The 21,972-nt window shown below is 35.7% G+C and overlaps 1 protein-coding gene across 2 annotated transcripts in view; it reads right to left on the bottom strand.

The window, feature by feature from the left end:
* The window catches only part of SYCP1 (synaptonemal complex protein 1), a 134,526-nt gene that overhangs the window by 63,615 nt on the left and 48,939 nt on the right, over window positions 1-21,972 (bottom strand). For both annotated transcript variants that reach the window (XM_024764897.1, XM_024764898.1), the window contains exons 16-20: window positions 6,881-6,985; window positions 5,980-6,083; window positions 4,472-4,589; window positions 3,687-3,757; window positions 807-888 (exon numbers count right to left, since the gene is read on the bottom strand). In XM_024764897.1, coding sequence (XP_024620665.1) covers window positions 807-888; window positions 3,687-3,757; window positions 4,472-4,589; window positions 5,980-6,083; window positions 6,881-6,985 — 480 coding nt within the window. The remainder of the gene's footprint in view (window positions 1-806; window positions 889-3,686; window positions 3,758-4,471; window positions 4,590-5,979; window positions 6,084-6,880; window positions 6,986-21,972) is intronic.

Genomic DNA, 21,972 nt, shown 5'->3' with positions numbered 1-21,972 from the left:
TTAGACAGATTACTCTATCCCCTAATTGCAATGAATGGCTCAGGTATAAGTGAGCTAAACTAGGCCAGAGTCCTCTCTAAGATTTTTTCCAGAGCTTTCAAGACTATTTTTTATAGCCTTCCAACTTATTCCAGTGCCTTTCACCTCTCCCTATTCCATTCTCAAAAATTAAAAATGTTACTTGCCTAATGAAAAAACTTAATTGGATACTATTGTCCACCAAAACAAATTAAAAACAAACTTAGCAACCAGAACAGTGCCTGGCACATCATAGGTAGTCAGTAATATTTGTGGAATGAATGAAAAAACACAGTCAAGGCTTTCACAATCTAGGTTGATCAGCACAATCTATTTTGGCACCCTTTTCTCCCTCTATGTATGTTATATACTATAATCATGTCACATACTTTATACTATTCCACTTTTGTGAATAATCTTCCCTAAAAGCCTTCTTCCTATCTCAACTCTTTGAAATCATTTCCACCAATGCACAACACAAATTTATTAATCAATTTATCAGTATATTTCATATTACTAAAGTATGAGCCTTTTATTTAGCCTAAAATATAAATCAACATTTATAAATGCTCACTATTTAAAGAAATTTAGAATCATGCCACTATTTCTTCTAGATATAAACCACATAAGCAAAATAACCCAACGTGGCCCCTATTTTTAAGGTCAATAGCCTACAACAGTCCTTGGCCCACTAATTATTTATACAATAGTATACTTTTTCTTGACACGTGGTATTGCTTTTATGATTTAAAATTTTGTGATAGAACCTTTTATTAAATACAACATACCTTTTCTTCACTCTTGTCCAATTTATATTTAACTTCATCTCCTTTCTGTTTTAGTTCTTCTTTCACAGATTCTAGTTCATTCCTTAAAGAAATAGAAGAGTGATACTGTAATAAAATCTATATTTTCATTTTATTCCCTTTCTGGAATTCCTAAAACGGTCGACTATTTAATTTTTTGTTGGTTTATATTTTCATTTTGTTTGATAATTTTTCATGCATTAATGTCAATAAGCACAATTCTACTCCTACATTTAAATTAATTTATACATTTATTTTGAAGTTACTTAGATCTTTATAGCCATTTTTTCCATAAAAAAAGAAACTCCTAGATAGGAAAGCTTATTTCTTATTTAAGTCAAGATTTCACTTTACTGTTTTCTTAGTCATAAATTAGTCATCATTCTAAGACATAGTCGTAATGTCGTACAGATAAACTAGGGACATACATACCAGTGATTTTAAAGAAGAACTACATGACTGAGATATTTGCGTATACCTGTATCCTTATATATGTACAGAGTATCTCTGGAAACATACACAAGAAACCATGATACCTCTGGAGAGGGAAACTGGATATCAGGAAGACAAAAGGCAAGCAAAACAGGTTTCTTTCCCCATGTCCTTTTGATTTTTACACCACATGCATGTATTATCCTTTCAAACTTTTTTCAAATTAAAATCTGTCTGTTGCATATGAAAACAAGGGTGTTTTGTCTCAGAAGGATACTTAAAGCTTTCTCTTTCTTTTTTTTTTTTTTTGGTGGTACACGGGCCTCTCACTGTTGTGGCCTCTCCCGTTGCGGAGCACAGGCTCAGCGGCCATGGCTCACGGGCCCAGCCGCTCCGCAGCATGTGGGATCTTCCCAGACCGGGGCACGAACCTGTGTCCCCTGCATCGGCAGGCAGACTCTCAACCACTGTGCCACCAGGGAAGCCCTAAAGCTATTTCTAATTGTAGACTCTCTTGTTACTACAACTGATATGTTACTGGGTCTAATGTAAATGCATGGAATAGTATTCAATCACGTGGAATAACTTGGCCTTGTAAGAACTGAATCTAGGATGTTTACTCTTCAACTGAGTTTAAAATTTTTAATTGGAATATTCTTACTTTTCCTAAATATATTTTTATTTACAGTTCTGTAAGTCCATAGAGTAGGCAGATGTACAAAAAGATATTATCCAAACAACTTAAATTAAAAGCAGCCTTTCCCTAAAAAAATCTTCACTTTTTATCCCCAAAATGTAGTGGCTTAATCACAGATTTAGTCTATAAATAACAGTTACTTCTGAAGAAGAAAAGTAAGCATAAAGGACAAAAGTAATCTTTAGAAGCATAGTAAAAGATGACTTTCCAAATATGGAAAATAGTAACAGTTAAGTGCCAGGCACTGTGCTCAGCACTTTATTCACATTTCCTCATGTAATCCCCAGACAGTCCTATGAGGGAGATATATTAGGTCTAAGGAAATATCAAATAATTTACAATTGTTAAGTTTTAATGACCACATTCTTTAATCAAACAAGTCAAAACTTAATACATCAGAATGTGAGTAAAAACAAGAGCCCCCAAATATTTGGAAATCATCTAAATTACTAATAGATTAAAAGGAAACTTAAAATACAAAAACAGATTATTTAGAAAATAATAAACATGAAAACACTGCATATCAAAAAGCAGGTCACAGATCTACAGTAGTGTTAGAAAGTAAATTGATACCTTGAAATGTTTTTCAGTATTTGAAAAAGAGAAAGATAAACCAAATATCAATATATTGATTTTTAAATATATCAATTTTTAAAGTAACTAAAGAAAATATTAATATTTGATTGCAGGCAGGAAAAAGATTTGTAAGTAAAAAAGCAATGGGAAAAAATTTCAAAAGGAAAGAATTCGATTTAATACAAATTTTTTTTAAAAAACTTCTGTATAACAAAAAAATTACCCAAAGTGAAAGGAAAACAACAGGTTAGGGGAAATATGTGCTTTAAATAAAATAACATAAAGGATTAATATGTTTTTTAAAGCTTAAATGAGTAAGAAAATAATCAAGATATCAAAATATTAGTGGGCAACAGACATAAGCAATTTACAGAGAAGAAACTCTAGCAAACACACACGAAAAATTCCAAAGCTTACCCAAAACATGAAAATTATAAATCATAAGAACTATGAGTTGTTTCTACCTGTTATATTATCAAATAAATTAATGATAATACCCAAAAGTAATTAAAACATTTGGAACCAGCATTTTCATAAAATATTGGTTGTATTGCATAGTTTACAACTGATAAAACCTATTAGAAACCATTGGTCTATAAAAAGTAATTGAAATAATTATTCCTATGACTCAATAAATTCACACTGGAAATTTATCCTATAAGAAAAAAATCTCTATGTCCCAAAATGTTTACTACAGTATTCTTTACGATAGTGAAAAACTGGAAAATGTAAATATCCAAATTAAAATATTGTTATATCTATCCACTTGACTGACTGGCATACAAGCATTAAAATAGATGATTGTGAAAACATCTAGAAACATAGATAATGCTTAAAGTAATATTAAATTTTTTAAATACCTCTTCTAAATTTTCTGGCATATGACTAGTATACTTTCTTAAATAAATATTAAATATTAGAAAGTTTATGATACTTTAAAATTAATTTCTACATCTAATATCACTATTTCAAGCTAAGTATAAAATAGACATTATTACAATTTTACTTTTAAGCAGGATTCCAAAGCAATGATTTAAGTCTAATTTTTTATTTTATACTATATTCAACATAAGATTAATGTAAATTAACTACAACAAGTTAATAGAAAAGAAATACTATTTTGGGCCAGTCAAAAAAGGCCAATGCATTAGTCTTGCCTCAATTGTGTTTCTGTCTCTTCCAGATTTTCTATTTGTTTCAACATCCTTTCTTCTTGCTTTTTGCTGTTCTAAAGAAATAATCAGTGCGGTTTATATTAATTATTTTGTTTCAACAAAACTAAAATTGAAATTAATACTCAAGACCTTTATCTGTCTTAAAATTCATTTAGTTATATATAAAGCAAGAGAATGGGTTATTTAACTTATACAGTTCCACACTAGTTTTCCAGTCTTACTCTATTCCCCTAATAATCTCTATATTAGTAGCTAAAAAACTAGTCTTACTTGCTGTTTCCCAGTGATCCTTTGAGACTTGTGTCCTTTGTTCGTATTGTTATGGCTTCAAGGAATGCTTTTCCACTCATTGCTACCAACTGAACTGATAATTATTCATGTTTTTAAGGCAAAAATCAATGCTGTATTCTCTCTGAAGCCTTCTCTTTCTCTTTCCCCAAGGCAGAAGTGATCCTGTGAACTGTGATAACACTTTGTCCCCCAAACAATACATATGATATACTATTTTAAGCTATTTGAGCATTTATTTTTTTATTGAGTCATAAACTAAAGAGGAATGATATTTTATTCATCATTGTATGCATATTATTACTACCTCAATATGCATATTTTTCTTCTAAAACAAAGTATTTCGAAGAAAAAGATAATCAGATAATCTAAAATAATCAGACTTTTAAAGCTGGAAGAAACTTTAGAGGTAATCTGTTCTAACCCCTTAACTTTACAGTAAGAAAACTAAGTCACTGGGACTTTCTTTTTCAACTCACATTAATATCTTCTTGCTGTTTCTTTAATTCTAGGGCCATATCCCTTGTTTCTTTTGCTAGGTCTTTGTTTTCCAGTGAAAGCCTTTTGCAGCTTGCAGTTAGTTCAGTATTCTTAAGCCTGTTTTTTAAAAAACATGTCATACCAAAATATTTACATATAAAATTATATGATGTGGAATTTTATCCAAAATAATCTTAGGAGAAAGAAAGGAAGGGCTGGGGCTACAAATGAAATAAGATTGGCCATTAGTTAAAAATTTTTGAAGCTGGGTGATAGGTATATGCTGGTTCATTACAATATTCCCTCTTAACGTTGTATATATTTGAAAATTTTCTATAGTAAGTTTTTCAAGATGTTACATATTTCCTTGCATATTCTCCATACCACTTCCCCGTTTATCTTTCACAAATTTTGAAAAGTATTTATTTTTTTCATATAATATTTTCTTTCTAGTAGACTGTCTCTTAGAAACTGTTTCAAATTTCTGATGATTAATAGTACATGAGACTAACTATTTTTAATTAAAATATTTTCATTAAAATAAATAAAACTTTGTGCACATGCACAACACTTAAACTGCTCTTACAAGGTCTCAAATATTCTACATTGGAAGAGAGATTACTGCTGTTACTGGTTGCAGCCAGGATCAATTTTAAATGAGGGAAGGGGAGTGTGTGGCTGGCTCTATGGAATGATTTCAGAAGCACCTTTTATCTCCTACTTATTGATACTGGAAACTCATCAAAGAGTTTTAATTAAAAAATGAAAAGTTGAAAAAGCAAATATACCAAGGATAACACAAATTTATATTAATCAGTTCATTCATTAAAAGGAATTTTGGTTAATAGATGAATATTACCCAGAGCCCCTACAAAAGTACTGTTGAAAAGGTACCAGAAAGCTGAGAATAGGAGTTGAAAGAGAAGTGACAAGATGCTGAGTAAATTACTTATTTCTCATTTTTATCTAGAGTTGAGAAGCAACCAGAGCAAAAATCATGCTCACCACTAGATTGCCTACTTCAGTTTAGTTCTCCCTGAGTAACAACACAACAATCATTTCCTCCCACTTTCTCTAGAAATTAAATTTACTAAGTAGGTGAAACAACTAAATATTATGTTTGGACAATGTGAGAAATGAATTTATATTTTGTCAGTTCATCAATACAAACCTATGTAGTAATTTAGTAAAACAATCAAAATAACTAGTTACAACTACAAATGATTATTTTTATGAGGAGCTAAATAATCTCCAAGAAAAGAGCATATCACTCTTCTAATGCAGTTCTCAAGTTTGTGATATATACTCTTATGTCAATAATATGTACCTCCTTTAACAATGAAATTGGCACATTATTTTGATCTTTAATCAGAAATAAAACACAACTTTAAGCCTATTCAAAAAAGTATTACACATAATTTACTAATTTAGTATTACCTACTTCGGAAAGTATTACAGAAAGCTTAGGAATTGAATACATAAGCTACTTTATAGATAGAAAACATACTTCTCATTTTCAAGCTCAGTTTTCAGCTCTTTAACCTGTTTTGAATAATGCTGTTCACTTGTTGCAATGGCAGTTAACTGTATTTCCAAATCATGTACTTTTTTCTGGAAAATAAACATGTATTATCACAGCAAATGTTTTTACAGTTTTCTCACTTAAAAAGTATGGTCACTCCATGTAAGCAAGTTATATCTTTGGCAAAAATATGTCAAATTTTTAAAATTTAAATTGATTTAATGCCATAGTCATTATAATTTTAAAACAATGAGCAATGACAAATGCAATACTATAAGTAAATTCCATCTTGATATTCTGAAGCTCAACCAGTAAAATTATATTTACATATTATAAAATACTATTGTCAATTTTATACTACCAAGTAATTAATTTCAATTAAAATGTCACATTTTTAAGAAGAAATGCATTAGTTAATGAAATCAGGCAGTACTTGAAAAACTAAGCTGTTCTTACTATATTAGAAAGACAATTACAATGTAATACTGTAATAGACTGAAAACATATTTTTAAAAATAAAAGACATTCTAAAATTATAACATGAGCACTATAAACACTACTGTAAGCTAAGAACTTAATAAAGGCTAAAATTTAAATGTATCAATTAAGAAATACTCAAGACATCAAGAAATGTAATTGTTATAAGCCATGGCATTATGTATACTATTGGTATCTAAAATGTTGACCTTTCTCTTCCTCATTATAATATGCAGGTTCTCTAAATGTGCTTTAAATCAATCGTTAGCATACTAAATGTAGCAGGAACACATCTTCCAGAGGAATTTTGTGAAGCAATCTTGCGCAAATCTAACAGCCACACCATAATCTACAATGTATCCTACTAACAAAACACTTGAAAAAAAAAATGCATCCTTTTTAAACAAACCTCTCTGGTTTTGAGAAGCTCTGTTAGTTCTTGTTCTGCTCCTTTTAATTCTTCAGCAATCTTCTCAAATTGTTTCTTCTCATCTAAAAGCTTTTGGTTTTCTGCCTATTTAAGGACATTAACAAATCATGACAATCAAAGCACACACACATTCAAGATAATCAAGCTGCTCAAACAGAGTTGTGAAGAGAATTATGAATTTCTCTTTGGCTCAAATTTTTAAAAAAGAGAAAACAAGTCATTAAGTAAATTCCCAAACTAAATATGATAACAGAGGATTTAATGGGCAGAGCCCTGGAATTTTTTATTTTAAAAAAATAAGTCATACAGGTCACTGAATTCAAACTCACCTTATGCATAAATCACTTTAATTTATTAGCACTTATTACTTAACTCACTATTCTATCAACCCAGTTTGTACTTACATTTTACTAAAATGCTCTTCCTGTAACTTTCATGCAATGGTCATTGTTCTGTGTTCCTTAATCACAAAGTCTAATTCCTCTTTTCACATGATAGCTGAGAAATATTTGAAGAGCTATCATCACTCCTGAACTTTTCTCTTAGCTATTCTAAAATTTCTAATTATTTTTATTATATATTCCTATGGAATGGTTTTATATTGCCTCATTCCTGCAGGATGGGCTCACTTTGTCAACATACCATTCTAAATGAGGTGTCAAGAATTTAATTCAATGTTCTAGACAACCATGGGTCAGCAAACTACAGCTCACAGATCAAACCCAGCCACTGTCTGCTTTTAATAATTCTTTACCATAATATAGCCAACCTAGTTGTTTATATATTATCTATGCCTGTCTTGCCCTGTAACAGCAAAGTTGAATAGCTGCAGCAGAGACCACATGGCCCGCAAAGCCTAAAAACTTACTATTGGCCTTTCACATAAAAATTTTGTCAACCTCTGCTCTAGACAAGTCCTATACAACAAAACTTTCTGCAACAATAGGAACATTTTCCATCCTGTCCAATATGGTAGCTATTAGTCCTTCAAATGTGGGCCACTGGAGCTTAGAAACTGACTTGTTAATTTGATTTATTTTAATTAATTTAAATATAACACATTTGGCCAGTGGCTACCATACTGGTTAGCATAGCTCTAGCTACTGAGCAAAACAAACTATAATCTAACCATTAACTCTTTAGTTATGAGTGCTTAATTTCTATTACTTCTTCCTGTTATCCAACAGAGCATAAGATTATGAATTCAATATTTATTTTGTTTACTTAAGCATGAGATTATAATAATTTTATTAAAGCCTTGCCAATAAGAGGTCTGAGATTAAAAACTATAAAATCCACTAATTGCAGTTATAGAGTTTGAATTTTACCTATAAGCAATGTAGGGCTATTGAAAGTTTTGATATAGCAATATAACGTGATCATATTTGTGATTTAAAAAAGATAACTATAGAAATAGTACATAGGAAGACCCAATTATAATCAGGTATATATCTATACCTATATAGATATGTACAAATATCTACAAATATAAAGACTCAAAGATATGCCATGTAAACAATAAACATAAGAAAACTAATGGCCATAATAATATTAGTTAAAACAGACTTCAAAATGAGACAGTATTATCAGAGATAAAGACAGGCATTCAATCATGACCAAAGAGTCAATTCAGCTGGAAGATATAATAGTTACATATAAATGTAAAACCTTTAACCGAAATTCAAAATACACAAGGCAAACATTGACAGAATTAGAGAGAAACAGACAATTACAAAATCAAAGTAAGAGATTTTAATACCCATCTTTCAGTAAACAATAGAACTGGACAAAAATCAATCAAAACCAAAAGATTTTTCACAATACCATCAACCAACTGTACCTAACTGACATTTATAGAACGTTCCACCTAACAATAGCAGAGGAAATATTCTTTTCAAGTGCACATGGAGCATTCACTCAGATATACGAGATCATGATTTCTAAAACAAACCATAACAAATTTAAGTAATAAAGTATATTATTTGACCATAATGGAATTAAGCTAGAAATGAATAACAGAAATATAACAGCAAAATCTCCAAATACACAGAAATTAAATAACAGACTTATAAATAACCCCAGGGTCAAAGAATAAATCTCAAGAGAAATCAGAAAATAAATGAAAATGAAAATACAACATATCAAAATTTGTGGGCTAAAGCTAAAGAGGTGATTAGAGGAAATTTATAATATTAAATGTTTACATTAGAAAAGTCTCAAAAGAGCAATCTAAGTTTCCACCTTAAAAACATAGAAAAAGAGCAAATACACACAAAGCACACAGAAGGAAGGAATAAAGAGAAGAAATCAGTGAGATTGAAAATCAAAAACCAACAGAGAAAATCAATGAAATAGAAAGCTGGTTATTTGAAAAGATTGATAAAGTAATTAAACTCTATCAAGACTGACAAAGAAAACAAGACCACAAGACAACCCTCAGAATGGAAGAAAATATTTGCAAATGAAGCAACTGACAAAGGATTAATCTCCAAAATTTACAAGCAGCTCATGCAGCTAAATAACAAAAAACCAATAAATCCAATCCAAAAATGGGCAGAAGACCTAAATAGACATTTCTCCAAAGAAGATATACAGATTGCCAACAAACATATGAAAGAATGCTCAACATCATTAATCATTAGAGAAATGCAAATCAAAACTACAATGAGCTATGTCACACTGGTCAGAATGGCTATCAACAAAAAATCTAGAAACAATAAATGCTGGAGAGGGTGTGGAGAAAAGGGAACACTCTTGCACTGTTGGTGGGAATGCAAGTTGATACAGCCACTATGGAGAACGGTATGGAGGTTCCTTAAAAAACTAAAAATAGAATTACCATATGACCCAGCAATCCCACTACTGGGCATATACCCTGAGAAAACGATAATTCAAAAAGAGTCAGGTACCAAAATGTTCATTGCAGCTCCATTTACAATAGCCAGGAGATGGAAGCAACCTAAGTGTCCGTCACTGGATGAATGGATAAAGAAGATGTGGCACATATATACAATGGAATATTACTCAGCCATAAAAAGAAATGAAATTGAGTTATTTGTAGTGAGGTGGATGGACCTAGAGTCTGTCATAGAGTGAAGTAAGTCAGAAAGAGAAAAACAAATACTGTATGCTAACACATATATATGGAATGTAAGAAAAAAATAGGTCATGAAGAATCTGGGGTAAGATGGGAATAACGACACAGACCTACCAAAGAATGGACTTAAGGATATGGGGAGAGGGAAGGGTAAGCTGTGACAAAGTGAGAGAGTGGCATGGACATATATACACTACCAAACATAAAATAGGTAGCTAGTGGGAAGCAGCCACATAGCACAGGGAGATCAGCTCGGTGGTTTGTGACCACCTAGAGGGGTGGGATAGGAAGGGTGGGAGGGAGAGAGATGCAAGAGGGAAGAGATATGGGAACATATGTATATGTATAACTAATTCACTTTGTTATAAAGCAGAAACTAACACACCATTGTAAAGCAATCATACTCCAACAAAGATGTTAAAAATAAAATGACTGACAAAGAAAAAAGAGAGAAGACATAAATCACCAGTATCAGCAATGAAAATAAGGGTAACACTACAGACTCCAAAGACATTAAAAAAATAATTGCAGGGAGTGCTACAAACAACTCCATGCACAGACAGTCAACAAAGTTAATGAAATGGGTTAATTCCTTAAAAACCACAAACTACCAAAATCACCCAAGATAAAGCAAGTAACTTGAATAATTCTATAGCAAAAATAAATAAAATTCATAGTTAAAAATCTTGCCAAAAAGCAATCTCTAGGTCCACATGATTTCTCTGGAGAATTCTACCAAACATTTAAAAAAGAAATAATACTAATTCTATATAATCTCTTCCAGAAAATGGAAATGAAAGAAATGATTCCCAACTCACTTTATGAGGCCAGCATTAGCCTGGTTCCAAAACCAGTGAAAGACAGTCCAAGAAAACTATAGGCCAATAACTCTCATGAACATGAAAACAAAAATCCTCAACAAAATATTAACAAAAAAATTCAACAATACAGAAAAAGAATAATACAGGCATATCTCAGAGATATTGTGGGTTCATTACAGAATACTGCAATAAAGCAAATATCACAATAAAGCAAGGCATAGGAACTTTCTGTGCACATAAAAGTTATGTTTACACTATTCTTAGTTTATTAAGTGTTCAATAGCATTATGTCTAAAAACAACAATGTACATACTTTAATTTAAAAATACTTCGGAACTTCCCTGATGGAGCAGTGGTTAAGAATCCACCTGCCAAAGCAGGTGACATGGGTTCAAGCCCTGGTCCGGGAACATCCCACATGACATGGAGCAACTAAGCCCATATGCCACAACTACTGAGCCTGTGCTCTAGAGCTCATGAGCCACAACTACTGAGCCCACTTGCCACAACTACAGAAACCCACACACCTAGAGCCCATGCTCTGCCACAAGAGAAGCCACCTCAATGAGAAGCCCGTGCACCACAACAAAGAGTAGCCCCCACTCGCTGCAACTAGAGAAAGCCCGTGCACAGCAATGAAGACGCAATGCAGCCAAAAAGAAATAAATAAATAAAGTTTTTAAAAAATACTTCATTGCTAAATAAACCCAGACACCTACGGTCAATTAACCTTTGACTAAGGAGGCAAGAATATACAATGGGAAAAGTCTCTTCAGCAAGTGGTATTGGGAATGTTGGACAGCTGCATGTAAATCAGTGAAGTTAGTATGCTAACACATATATATGGAATTTATGAAAAAAAATATCATGAAGAACCTAGGGGTAAGACAGAAATAAAGACACAGACCTACTAGAGAATGGACTTGAGGATATGGGGAGGAGGAAGGGTAAGCTGTGACAAAGTGAGAGAGTGGCATGGACATATATACACTACCAAACGTAAAATAGATAGCTAGTGGGAAGCAGCCGCATAGCACAGGGAGATAGCTCGGTGCTTTGTGACCACCTAGAGGGGTGGGATAGGGAGGGCGGGAGGGAGGGACATGCAAGAGGGAAGAGATATGGGAACATAGGTATATGTATAACTGATTCACTTTGTTATAAAGCAGAAACTATCATACCATTGTAAAGCAATTATACTCCAATATAGATGTTAAAAAAAATAAAAAAGAATACACCCTCTCACCATACTCAAAAATAAACTCAAAATGGCTTAAAGACTTAAACATAAGACATGACACCACAAAACTCCTATAACAGATCACAGGCAAAACATTCTCTGACATAAATCATACCAATTTTTTCTTAGGTCAGTCTCCCAAGGCAATAGAAATTAAAACAAAAATAAATAAGTGGGACCTAATCAAACTTACAAGCTTTTGCACAACAAAGGAAACCATAAGCAAAACAAAACAACAACCTACAGAATTGGAAAAAATAATTGCAAACGATGTGACCAACAAGGGTTTAATTTCCAAAATATACAAACAGTTCATACAACAATAAAGAAACAAACAACCCAATCGAAAAATGGGCAGAAGACCTAAAGAGACATTTCTCCAAAGAAGATATAGAGATGGCCAATAGACACATAAAAAGATGATCAACATTGCTAATTATTAGAGAAATGCAAATCAAAGCTATAATGAGGTACCACCTCACGCCAGTCAGAATGGCATCATTAAAAAGTCTACAGATAACAAATGCTGGAGAGAGTGTGGAGAAAAGGGCGCCCTCCTCCCCTGTTGGTGGGAATGTAAGTTGGTGCAGCCACTGTGGAAAACAGTATGGAGGTTTTCTCAGAAAACTAAAAATAGAATTACCATAGGATCCAGCAATCCCACTCCTGGGCATCTATCCAGACAAAACTATAATTCAAAAAGATATATGCACCCCTATGTTCATAGCGGCATTATTCACAATAGCCAAGACATGGAAACAACCTAAATGTCCATCGACAGATAGATGGATAAAGAAGATGTGGCACATATATACAATGGAATACTACTCAGGCATAAAACAGAACAAAATAATGCCATTTGCAGCAACATGGATGAACCTAGAGATTACCATATGAAGTGAAGTAAGTCAGAAAGAGAAAGACAAATACCATATGATATCACTTATATATGGAATCTAAAATATGACACCAATGAACCTACCTAAGAAACAAAAATGGAGTCATGGATATAGAGAATAGACTGGTGGTTGCCAGGGGTAGGTGGGTGGGAGAGGGAAAAAAAAATACTTCATTGCTAAAAAAATGCTAACCATCATTACATTATTTGTAATCTTTCTGCACTAGTAACAAAGATCACTGATCACAGATCACTGTAACAAATATAATAATAATGAAAAAGTTTGAAATACCATGAGAATTACCAAAAAGTGACACCAAGACACAGAGTGAGCAAATGCTGTTGGAAAAATAGTGCCAATATACTTGCTTGAGGCAGCGTTGCCACAAACCTTCAATTTACAGAAAATGCAATTATCTGCGGTGAAGTGCAATAAAACAAAGTATGCCTATACACCACACCAAGTGAGATTTTTCCCAGGAATACAAGGCTGGTTCAATGTTTGGAAATTAATCAATGTAAAACACCATATTAATAGTCTAAAGAAGAAAAACCACATGATCATATCAAATGACACGTAAAAATAATTTGACAAAATTCAACACAGATTCATAGTAAAAATTCTCAACAAACTAGGACTACATGGGAAAGTCAACAAAAAACCTATAATTAACATCATAGTTAATAGTTAAACACTAAATGTTTTTCCCTTAAGATCAGGACATCAAAGATGTACACAATCATCACTCCTATTCAATATCACATTGGAAGTATGGAAGAATAAAAAAATACACAAAATAATTCATCTTTAATAAATAAATAAATATTTTGTGGAAAAGGTTGGGGGTGTGGCCAAGATGGCACAGTAGGAAGACCTTGTGCTCACCTCCCCCATCAGCATATCAGAATTAAACTATTTACACAGAAACTGTTGATGAGAAAGACCAGAAGACTAGAGAAAAGTTCTTCTACAACTAAAGAAATAAAAAAGGAACCACAATGAGATGGGTAGGAGGGGCAGATATGTGGTATAGTCAAGACCCATACCCCCAGGGTGGGCAACCCACAAACAGAAGAATAATTGAAATTGCAGAGATTCTCCCCAAAGAGCACGGAGTCCAAGCCCCACACTGGGCTCCCAGGCTAGGGGCCCTGCACCAGAAGATGAGTCCCCAAAACATTTGCCTTTGAAGGCCAGTGGGATTTACTTTCAGGAGAGCCAAACGGCTATGGGAAATCGAGATTCCACTTTTAAAGAGTGCACACAAAATCTCACATGCTCTGGGACCCAGGGAAAGAAACTAATTTGAAAGGAGCCTGCGTCAGACCCACCTGCTGACACCAGAAAGCCTCTTAGAGAGGCATGAGGCAAGTGGAGCCCACCCTGGGAACACAGACACTGGCAGCAGCCAATTTTTGGAGCTCGTTCTACTACGAGGACACTTGTGCTGGCAAGCAACATTCTGGAATTCTCCCCCTCTAGCTTATTAGTGCCAAGACCCAGTCCGCCTCAACAGCCTGAAGACTCTAATACTGGGAACCTCAAGCCAAGCAACTAGCCAGATACAGCCCCACCCACCAACAGGCCAACTTCCTTAAGAGCCCCAAAGCCCACAGCCAACCCAAGACATGGCCCTATCCACGAGAAGGCAGAGGACTCAGCCCCACACATCCGTGCACCAGCACCAGCCCTGGAACCACCAGGGCCCTACAATCAGAGATCTCAGGAACCAGATCTACCCACCAGTGAGCCAGCACAAACACGAGGACCCAGCCTCACCCACCAGTTGGTGAGCACAAACCCCAGGATCCCTTGGGCTCCCACCCTGCCCACCAGTGGGTGAACAAAAGGCACAGGACCACTGCAGCCACACAGCCTGCCTTGTCAAAAAACAGTCCACGTACCAGGAGGCTGGCACCAGTCTCAGGAACCCCGGGCCCTGAACCTGCCCACCTGCAGGCCAATACCAGTTCTGAGATGCCTTGGACCCCCTCAGACAGCCATCCAATTATCCAGCCCCACCAACCTTCAGGCTGACAACAGCTCTGGGATACCCCGGACCCCAGAGCCAGTAGTGTCAGGAATCAGCCATGCCCACCAGCAGGCCGATACTAGATGCAAGACCTCAGCAATACAACTACTCATCCCAGAACCCAGCTCTGCCCACCCGTAGGTCAGCACTAGCCCTAGGATCTCCTGAGGCTCCACAGCCAGCCACCTTGTGACCCAGCTCCACCCATCAGTGGGCAGCAGCCTCCACACAAGGCAGGGCCTGGCAATCAACTGGACCGGGGCCACCCACACCTGTAAGACCACCCAAAGTAGGCAGCCCACCACAACAGAAGGAAAAACATGGCCCACATAGGGGGCACCCCTAAAGCATATAGTTCTGATGACCAGAGGAGAATATGTCGCTGGGGCACATAGGATGTCTCCTATAAAAGGCCACATCTCAAAGGTCAGGAAATATAACCAACCTTCTAAATACATAGAAATAAAAACAGCAAATTAGGCAAAATGAGGCAACAGAGGAATATGTTCTAAATGTAGGAACAACAAAGTGAAGTGGAGATAAGAATCTACCCAAAAGAGTTCAGGATAATGATTGAAAAATGCTCAAAGAACATGGGAGAAAATTGGATGAACAGGGGGAGAAGTTAGAAGTTTTTAACAAAAAGTTAGAAAATATAAAGAAGACCCAAACAGAGATGAAGAATACAATAACTGAAATTTTAAAAATACACTAGAAGAAATCAACAGTAGATTAGACAATACAGAGGAATAGATCAGTTAGCTGGAAGACAGAGTAGTGGAAATTACTGAAGATGAACAGAAAAAAGAATAAGAAGAAATGAGGACAGTTTAAGAGACTTCCATGACAACATCAAGAGTATTAACATCTGCATTATAGAGGGCCCAGAAGAACAGAGAGAGAAAAGGCCAGAGGACATATTTGAAGACATAATAGCAACCTGGGAAAGGAAACAGACATCAAGGTTCAGAAAGAACAAAGAGTCCCAAACAGGGCCACACCAAGACACACTGTAACTTAAATAGCAAAAATTAAAGATAAAGAGAGAATATTAAAAGCAGCAATGGAAAAGAAGTTATGCACATGAGAACTCCCAAAAGGCTATCAGCTGACTTTTCTGCAGAAACTCCACAGCCCAGAAGGGAGTGGCATGATATATTTAAACTGATGAAAGGGAAAAACTTAACAACCAAGAATACTCTACCTGGCAAGGCTTTCACTCGGATTTGATAAAGAGATCAAAAGTTTTACAGAAAAGAAAAGCTAAAAGAGTTCAGCACCACCAAACCAGCTCATGTACAAAGCTAGTAGAAAGGTTAAAAGACAACAGTAATAAAATCAACTTTATCTGCCATAAGTAGTTAAGGGATACACAAAACAAAAAGATGAAAAGTATGATGTCAAAAATAGTAATCATGGGGAGAAGGGAGTAAAAATGCAGGGTTGTTAAAATGCATTTGAACTTAAGACATTAAAAACTTAATCAGATAGATAGATAGACTGCTGTATATAAACCTCATAGTAACCACAAGCCAAAAATCTATTATAGATACATACACACAAAATAGAAAAGAACCCAAACATAACACTAAAGATAGCCATCAAATCATAAAGGAAGAGAGCAAAAAAGAACTACAAAAACAACTCAAGGAGGGGACCAAGATGGTGGAGTAGGAAGATATGGAACTTACCTCTCCCCACAAATACGTTAAAAATACATCTACACATGGAACAATTCTCATGGAAAACTGGAAACTGACAGAGGAACTCCTATACAACCAAGGATGCAAGAAAGATTCCCATGTAATCAGGTAGGACAGGAAGAAAAGCATCAAGTTGGGACCTGTGCCCCTGGGAGGGGACTAAGAAGAAAAGGGAAATTGCATGGGGGGACACTCACTGTGGGGAGTAAGTGGGTTGAGCCACAGACTGGGCATCCCAGTCCTGAGGTATTACATAGAGGAGACAAGCCCCTTTGGCTATTTGGAGAACTGCTGGGACAGAGAGAAAGGCTGGAGGTGTCTAGACTCTACTTGTGAGGAGTGAGTGGGTGCTGGCTTGCCACCAGGCAGGGCAGGGAGAGGTCTGCCCTGCAGGCTAGCACCTTGAGCACTCCCCAGTCCAAGCTCAGTGAACACCTTGGCCCCACTCACTCCATGCAACATCTTGGCACTGGATCTAGGAAAGCCAGGTCCTGGGAAAAGACTCGATCTGGGAATGCAGAGGCAGCCCAAGAGCCTGGGGTGTGGTCCAGGTAGGGTGGCGGCAGCCATTGCTGGTGCTTACTCAAACAGTGCCACAGAAGTAGCCCAGGCTTCTGATGGCAGCACAGCCAATTCAATTCCTGCAACCATAACGTCACGATCTCCAGTGTCAATCAAGTTAATGCTCCGGCCCTGCCCACTCCATGCCATAACCTTGCACTAGATCTGGGACAATGACAACAGGGGAAAAGACGTGACCTTGGGCTGAGTGAGTGAAGCCACAGACACATATGCAGGTAGTGGACCTGACCTCTGTTAGCCCACGAGCCCACTTTCTATACAGTATTCCCCTCCTTTGGGGCAAAGGATCCAGCATGAGGAGAAGGAAAAAATACACACTTAAGGGAACACAGCCAGCTCTATCCCAACCCTTAGGGCATCCACTCCTGCAACTTAGGAACTGAAAGGGTGGGGATTGCCACTGAGCAGAGAAGTCACACCTCACACCCTGTGCAGGCTTTAGCTCCTCAAACACCAGCCACATACCCTATCAAGGTGATAGTGGCCGGCACACCCTGGGGAAAGATGTGACTGGTCTCCACACCAAATCCAGCCCTTACACTAAAAACACTGGGCACATGCAGTCTACACAGGAATGCTCCCACATAAAAACACCCCTTCAAGACCACAGTAGATAACTGTTTCACCTAAATTCATAGAGACAGAAAAAGTTAAGTAAAATGAAAAGGCAGAGGAACAACTCATAATTGAAAGAGCAAGAGAAATCCCCTGAAAAATAATGAAACAGAGATAATCAGTACAACACACAAGTTCAAAACGTTGGTAATGAAAACACTAAATTAAGAAAGAGAATAGATCTAAACATTTTAACAAGGAACTAGAAATTATACAGAAGATCTAATCAAAAATAGAACATTCAATTTCTGATAAAATGCACTCTAGAGGTAATGACTCACAGACTAAATGACACAAAAGAATTCATAAGTGATCTGGAAGGTAGAAAAAAAATATATATATATATACTACAAAGCTGCAGTAATCAAGGCAGTATGGTACTGGTACAAAACCAGACACAAAGGTGAATAGAACAAAATAGAACCCAGAAATAAATCCGCACACCTATTGCCAATTAATCTACGACAAAGGGGGCAAGAATGTACAATGGAGAAAAGACAGTCTCTTTGGTGCTAGGAAAACTGGACAGCTACATGTAAAAGAATGAAATCAAAACATTCTCTAACACCATATATAAAAATAACACAAAATAGATTAAAAACCTAAATGTAAGAATGGAATCCATAAAACTCCTAGAGGAAAACATAGGCAGACCACTCTTTAACATAAATCATAGCAATATCTTCTTGGATCAGTCTACTAAGGCAAAAGAAATAAAAGCAAAAATAAATAAATGGGACCCTATTAAACTTAAAAGCTTTTGCACAGTAAATGAAGCCATCGACAAAACAAAAAGACAACCTACAAAATAGGAGAAAATATTTGCAAATGATATGACTGACAAGGAGGTTTTTTGTTTGTTTGTTTGTTTTGCGGTACGCGGGCCTCTCACTGCTGTGGCCTCTCCCGTTGCAGAGCACAGGCTCCAGACGCACAGGCTCAGCAGACATGGATCATGGACCCAGCCACTCTGTGGCATGTGGGATCCTCCTGGACCGGGGCACAAACCCGTGTCCGCTGCATCAGCAAGCGGACTCTCAACCACTGCACCACCAGGGAAGCCCAGACAAGGAGTGTTAATATTTAAAATATACAAACAGCTCATACAACTCAATATCAAAAACAACCAATCCAATCAGAAAATGGACAGAAGACTTGTAGAGATATTTTTCCAAAGAAGATACACAAATGGCTAACAGGCACATAAAAAGATGCTCAACATCACTAATTATTAGAGAAATGCAAATCAAAACCACAATTAAATATCACCTCACACCTCTGAGAATAGCTATCATCAAAAGTCTACATATAACAAACATTGGAGAGGATGTGGAGAAAAGGGAACCCTGGTACACTGTTGGTGGGAATGTAAATTGGTTCAGCCACTATGGAAAACAGTATAGAAATTCCTTTAAAAAACTAAGAACAGAATTACCATATGCTGAAGCAATTCCACTCCTGGGCACATATCCAAAAAACCTAAAACACTAACTCAAAAAGATATATGCACCCCACTGTTCACAGAAGCACTATTTACAACAACCAAGACACAGAAACACAGAAGCTACCCAAGTACCCATCAACAGATGACTGGATTAAGATGTATACACACACACACACACACACACACACACACACACACACACACACAAAATGGAATATTTCTCAGCCATAAGAAAGAATGAAATACTGCCATTTGCAGCAACATGGACGGACCTAGAGAATATTATGCTTAGTAAAATAAGTCAGAGAGAGAAATACAAATACAAATACATTATATCACATGTGGAATCTAAAAAATAATACAAATGAATGTATATGCAAAACAGAAACAGAATCACAGATGTAGAAAACAAACTTGTAGTTACCAAAGGGGAGAGGGAAGTGGGGAGGGGCAAATTAGGGGTATGCGGTTAACAAATACAAACTACTTTTAAATAAAATAGATATGCAACAAGAATATACTGTATAGCATACAGAATTACACCCAATATCTTTTGATAACCTATAATGGAATATAATCTGCAAAAAACCAAATCACTATGCTATACACCTGAAAATAACACAATATTGTAAATCAACTATAGTTCAAGAAGAAAAAGAGGAAGAAAGAAAGCTCTGACAGGTCTTACAAAACAATAAACCTGTCTAACTTTGAAAAATACAACAAAACCAATTTTAAAACGGCAATAAGAACATACCTATCAATAATTACTTTAAAAGAAATGGACTGGGGCTTCCCTGGTGGTGCAGTGGTTGAGAGTCCGCCTTCCGATGCAGGGGACACAGGTTCGTGCCCTGGTCCAGGAGGATCCCACGTGCCGCAGAGCGGCTGGGCCCGTGAGCCATGGCCGCTGAGCCTGTGCGTCCGGAGCCTGTGCTCCGCAACGGGAGAGGCCACAACAGTAAGAGGCCCATGTACCACAAAAAAAAAAAAGGACTAATGGACTAAATTCTCCCAACAAAAGACACAGAGTGCCTGAATGGACAAAAAAACAAGATGCATATATATGCTGCTTACAAGAGACTCACTTCAGATCTAAAGACATAGACTAAAAGTGAGGGCATGGAAAAATGTATTCCATGCAAATGTAAATCAAAAGAAAGCCAGGGTAACAATACTTATATCAGACAAAGTAAAACAAAGACTGTTACAAGAGACAAAGAAGTACATTACATAATGATTAAGGGATTAATCAAAAGGACGATATAATAATTATAAATATATATGCACCCAACATATAGAAGTACCTAAATACATAGTGCAAACATTAACAAACATAAAGGGAGTAATTGACAGCAACACAGTAATAGCAGGGAACTTTAACATCCCACTTACACCAATAGACAGATTATCCAGACAGAAAATCAATAAAGCACTGGCCTTAAATGACACATTAGACCAAAAGGACTCAATATATCTATACAGAACATTCCATCCAAAAGCAGCAGAATAGACATTCTTTTCAAGTATAGCTGGAACCTTTTCCAGGATAGATCACATGCTAGGCCACAAAAAAAATCAGTAAATTTAAGAAAATTCAATTTATATCAAGCATCTTTTCTGACCACAACACTATGAGACTAGAAATCAACTACAAAGAAAGAAACTACAAGGGAAAAAATCTCCCAAACATGTGAAGGCTAAACAATATGCTACTAAACAACCAATGGATCACTGAAGGAATCAAATAATAAATCAGAAAATACATGGTGACAAATGAAAATGAAAACACAACAATCCAAAATCTAAGCAATGCAGCAAAAGCAGTTCTAAGAGGGAGGTTTATAGTGATACAAGTCTACCTCTCAGGAAACAAGAAAAATCTCAAATAAATAGCTTAATCTTACACAAGGAAGTAGAAAAAGAAGACACAAAACCCAAAGTCAGTGGAAGGAAGAAAATCATAAAAATCAGAACTAAATTTTTAAAAAGAGAGACTAAGAAAACAATAGAAAAGATCAACAAAACTAACAGCTGGTTATTGGAAAAAATAGACAAAATTGATAAACCTTAATAAGAGACTCATCAAGAGAAAAACAGGGCCCAAAGCAATAAAATCAGAAATAAAAAAGGATAAATAGAACCAACACCACAGAAATACAAAGGATCATGAGAGATTACTATGAACAATTTTACACTAATAAAATGGACAGCCTAGAAGAAAAGGACAAATTCCTAGAATTGTACAATTTTCCAAGACTGAACCAGGAAGACATAGAAAGAATAAACAGACCAATTACCAGTAATGAAATTGAATCAGTAATTTAAAAAATTTCCAACAAACGAAAGTCCAGGACCAGATGGCTTCATAGGTGAATTCTACCAAACATTTAAAGGGGAATTAACACCTATCCTTCTCAAACTATTCCAAAAAACTGCAGAGGCAGGAACTCTTCCAAACTAATCCTGCCAGGCCAGTATTATCCTATTAGCAAAACCAGTCAAAGATATCACAAAAACAAAAGATTACAGGACAATATCATTGATGAACATAGATACAAAAATCCTCAACAAAATATTAGGAAACCAAATTCAACAATACATTAAAAGGATCATACACCATGATCAAGTGGGGTTT

Source organism: Neophocaena asiaeorientalis, unplaced genomic scaffold (genome assembly GCF_003031525.2).
Source record: "Neophocaena asiaeorientalis asiaeorientalis breed wild unplaced genomic scaffold, Neophocaena_asiaeorientalis_V1.1 scaffold62, whole genome shotgun sequence".
Lineage (NCBI taxonomy): Eukaryota > Metazoa > Chordata > Mammalia > Artiodactyla > Phocoenidae > Neophocaena > Neophocaena asiaeorientalis.
Note: the sequence above shows the minus strand (reverse complement) of the source record. Positions and strands in the feature narration are given on the sequence as shown.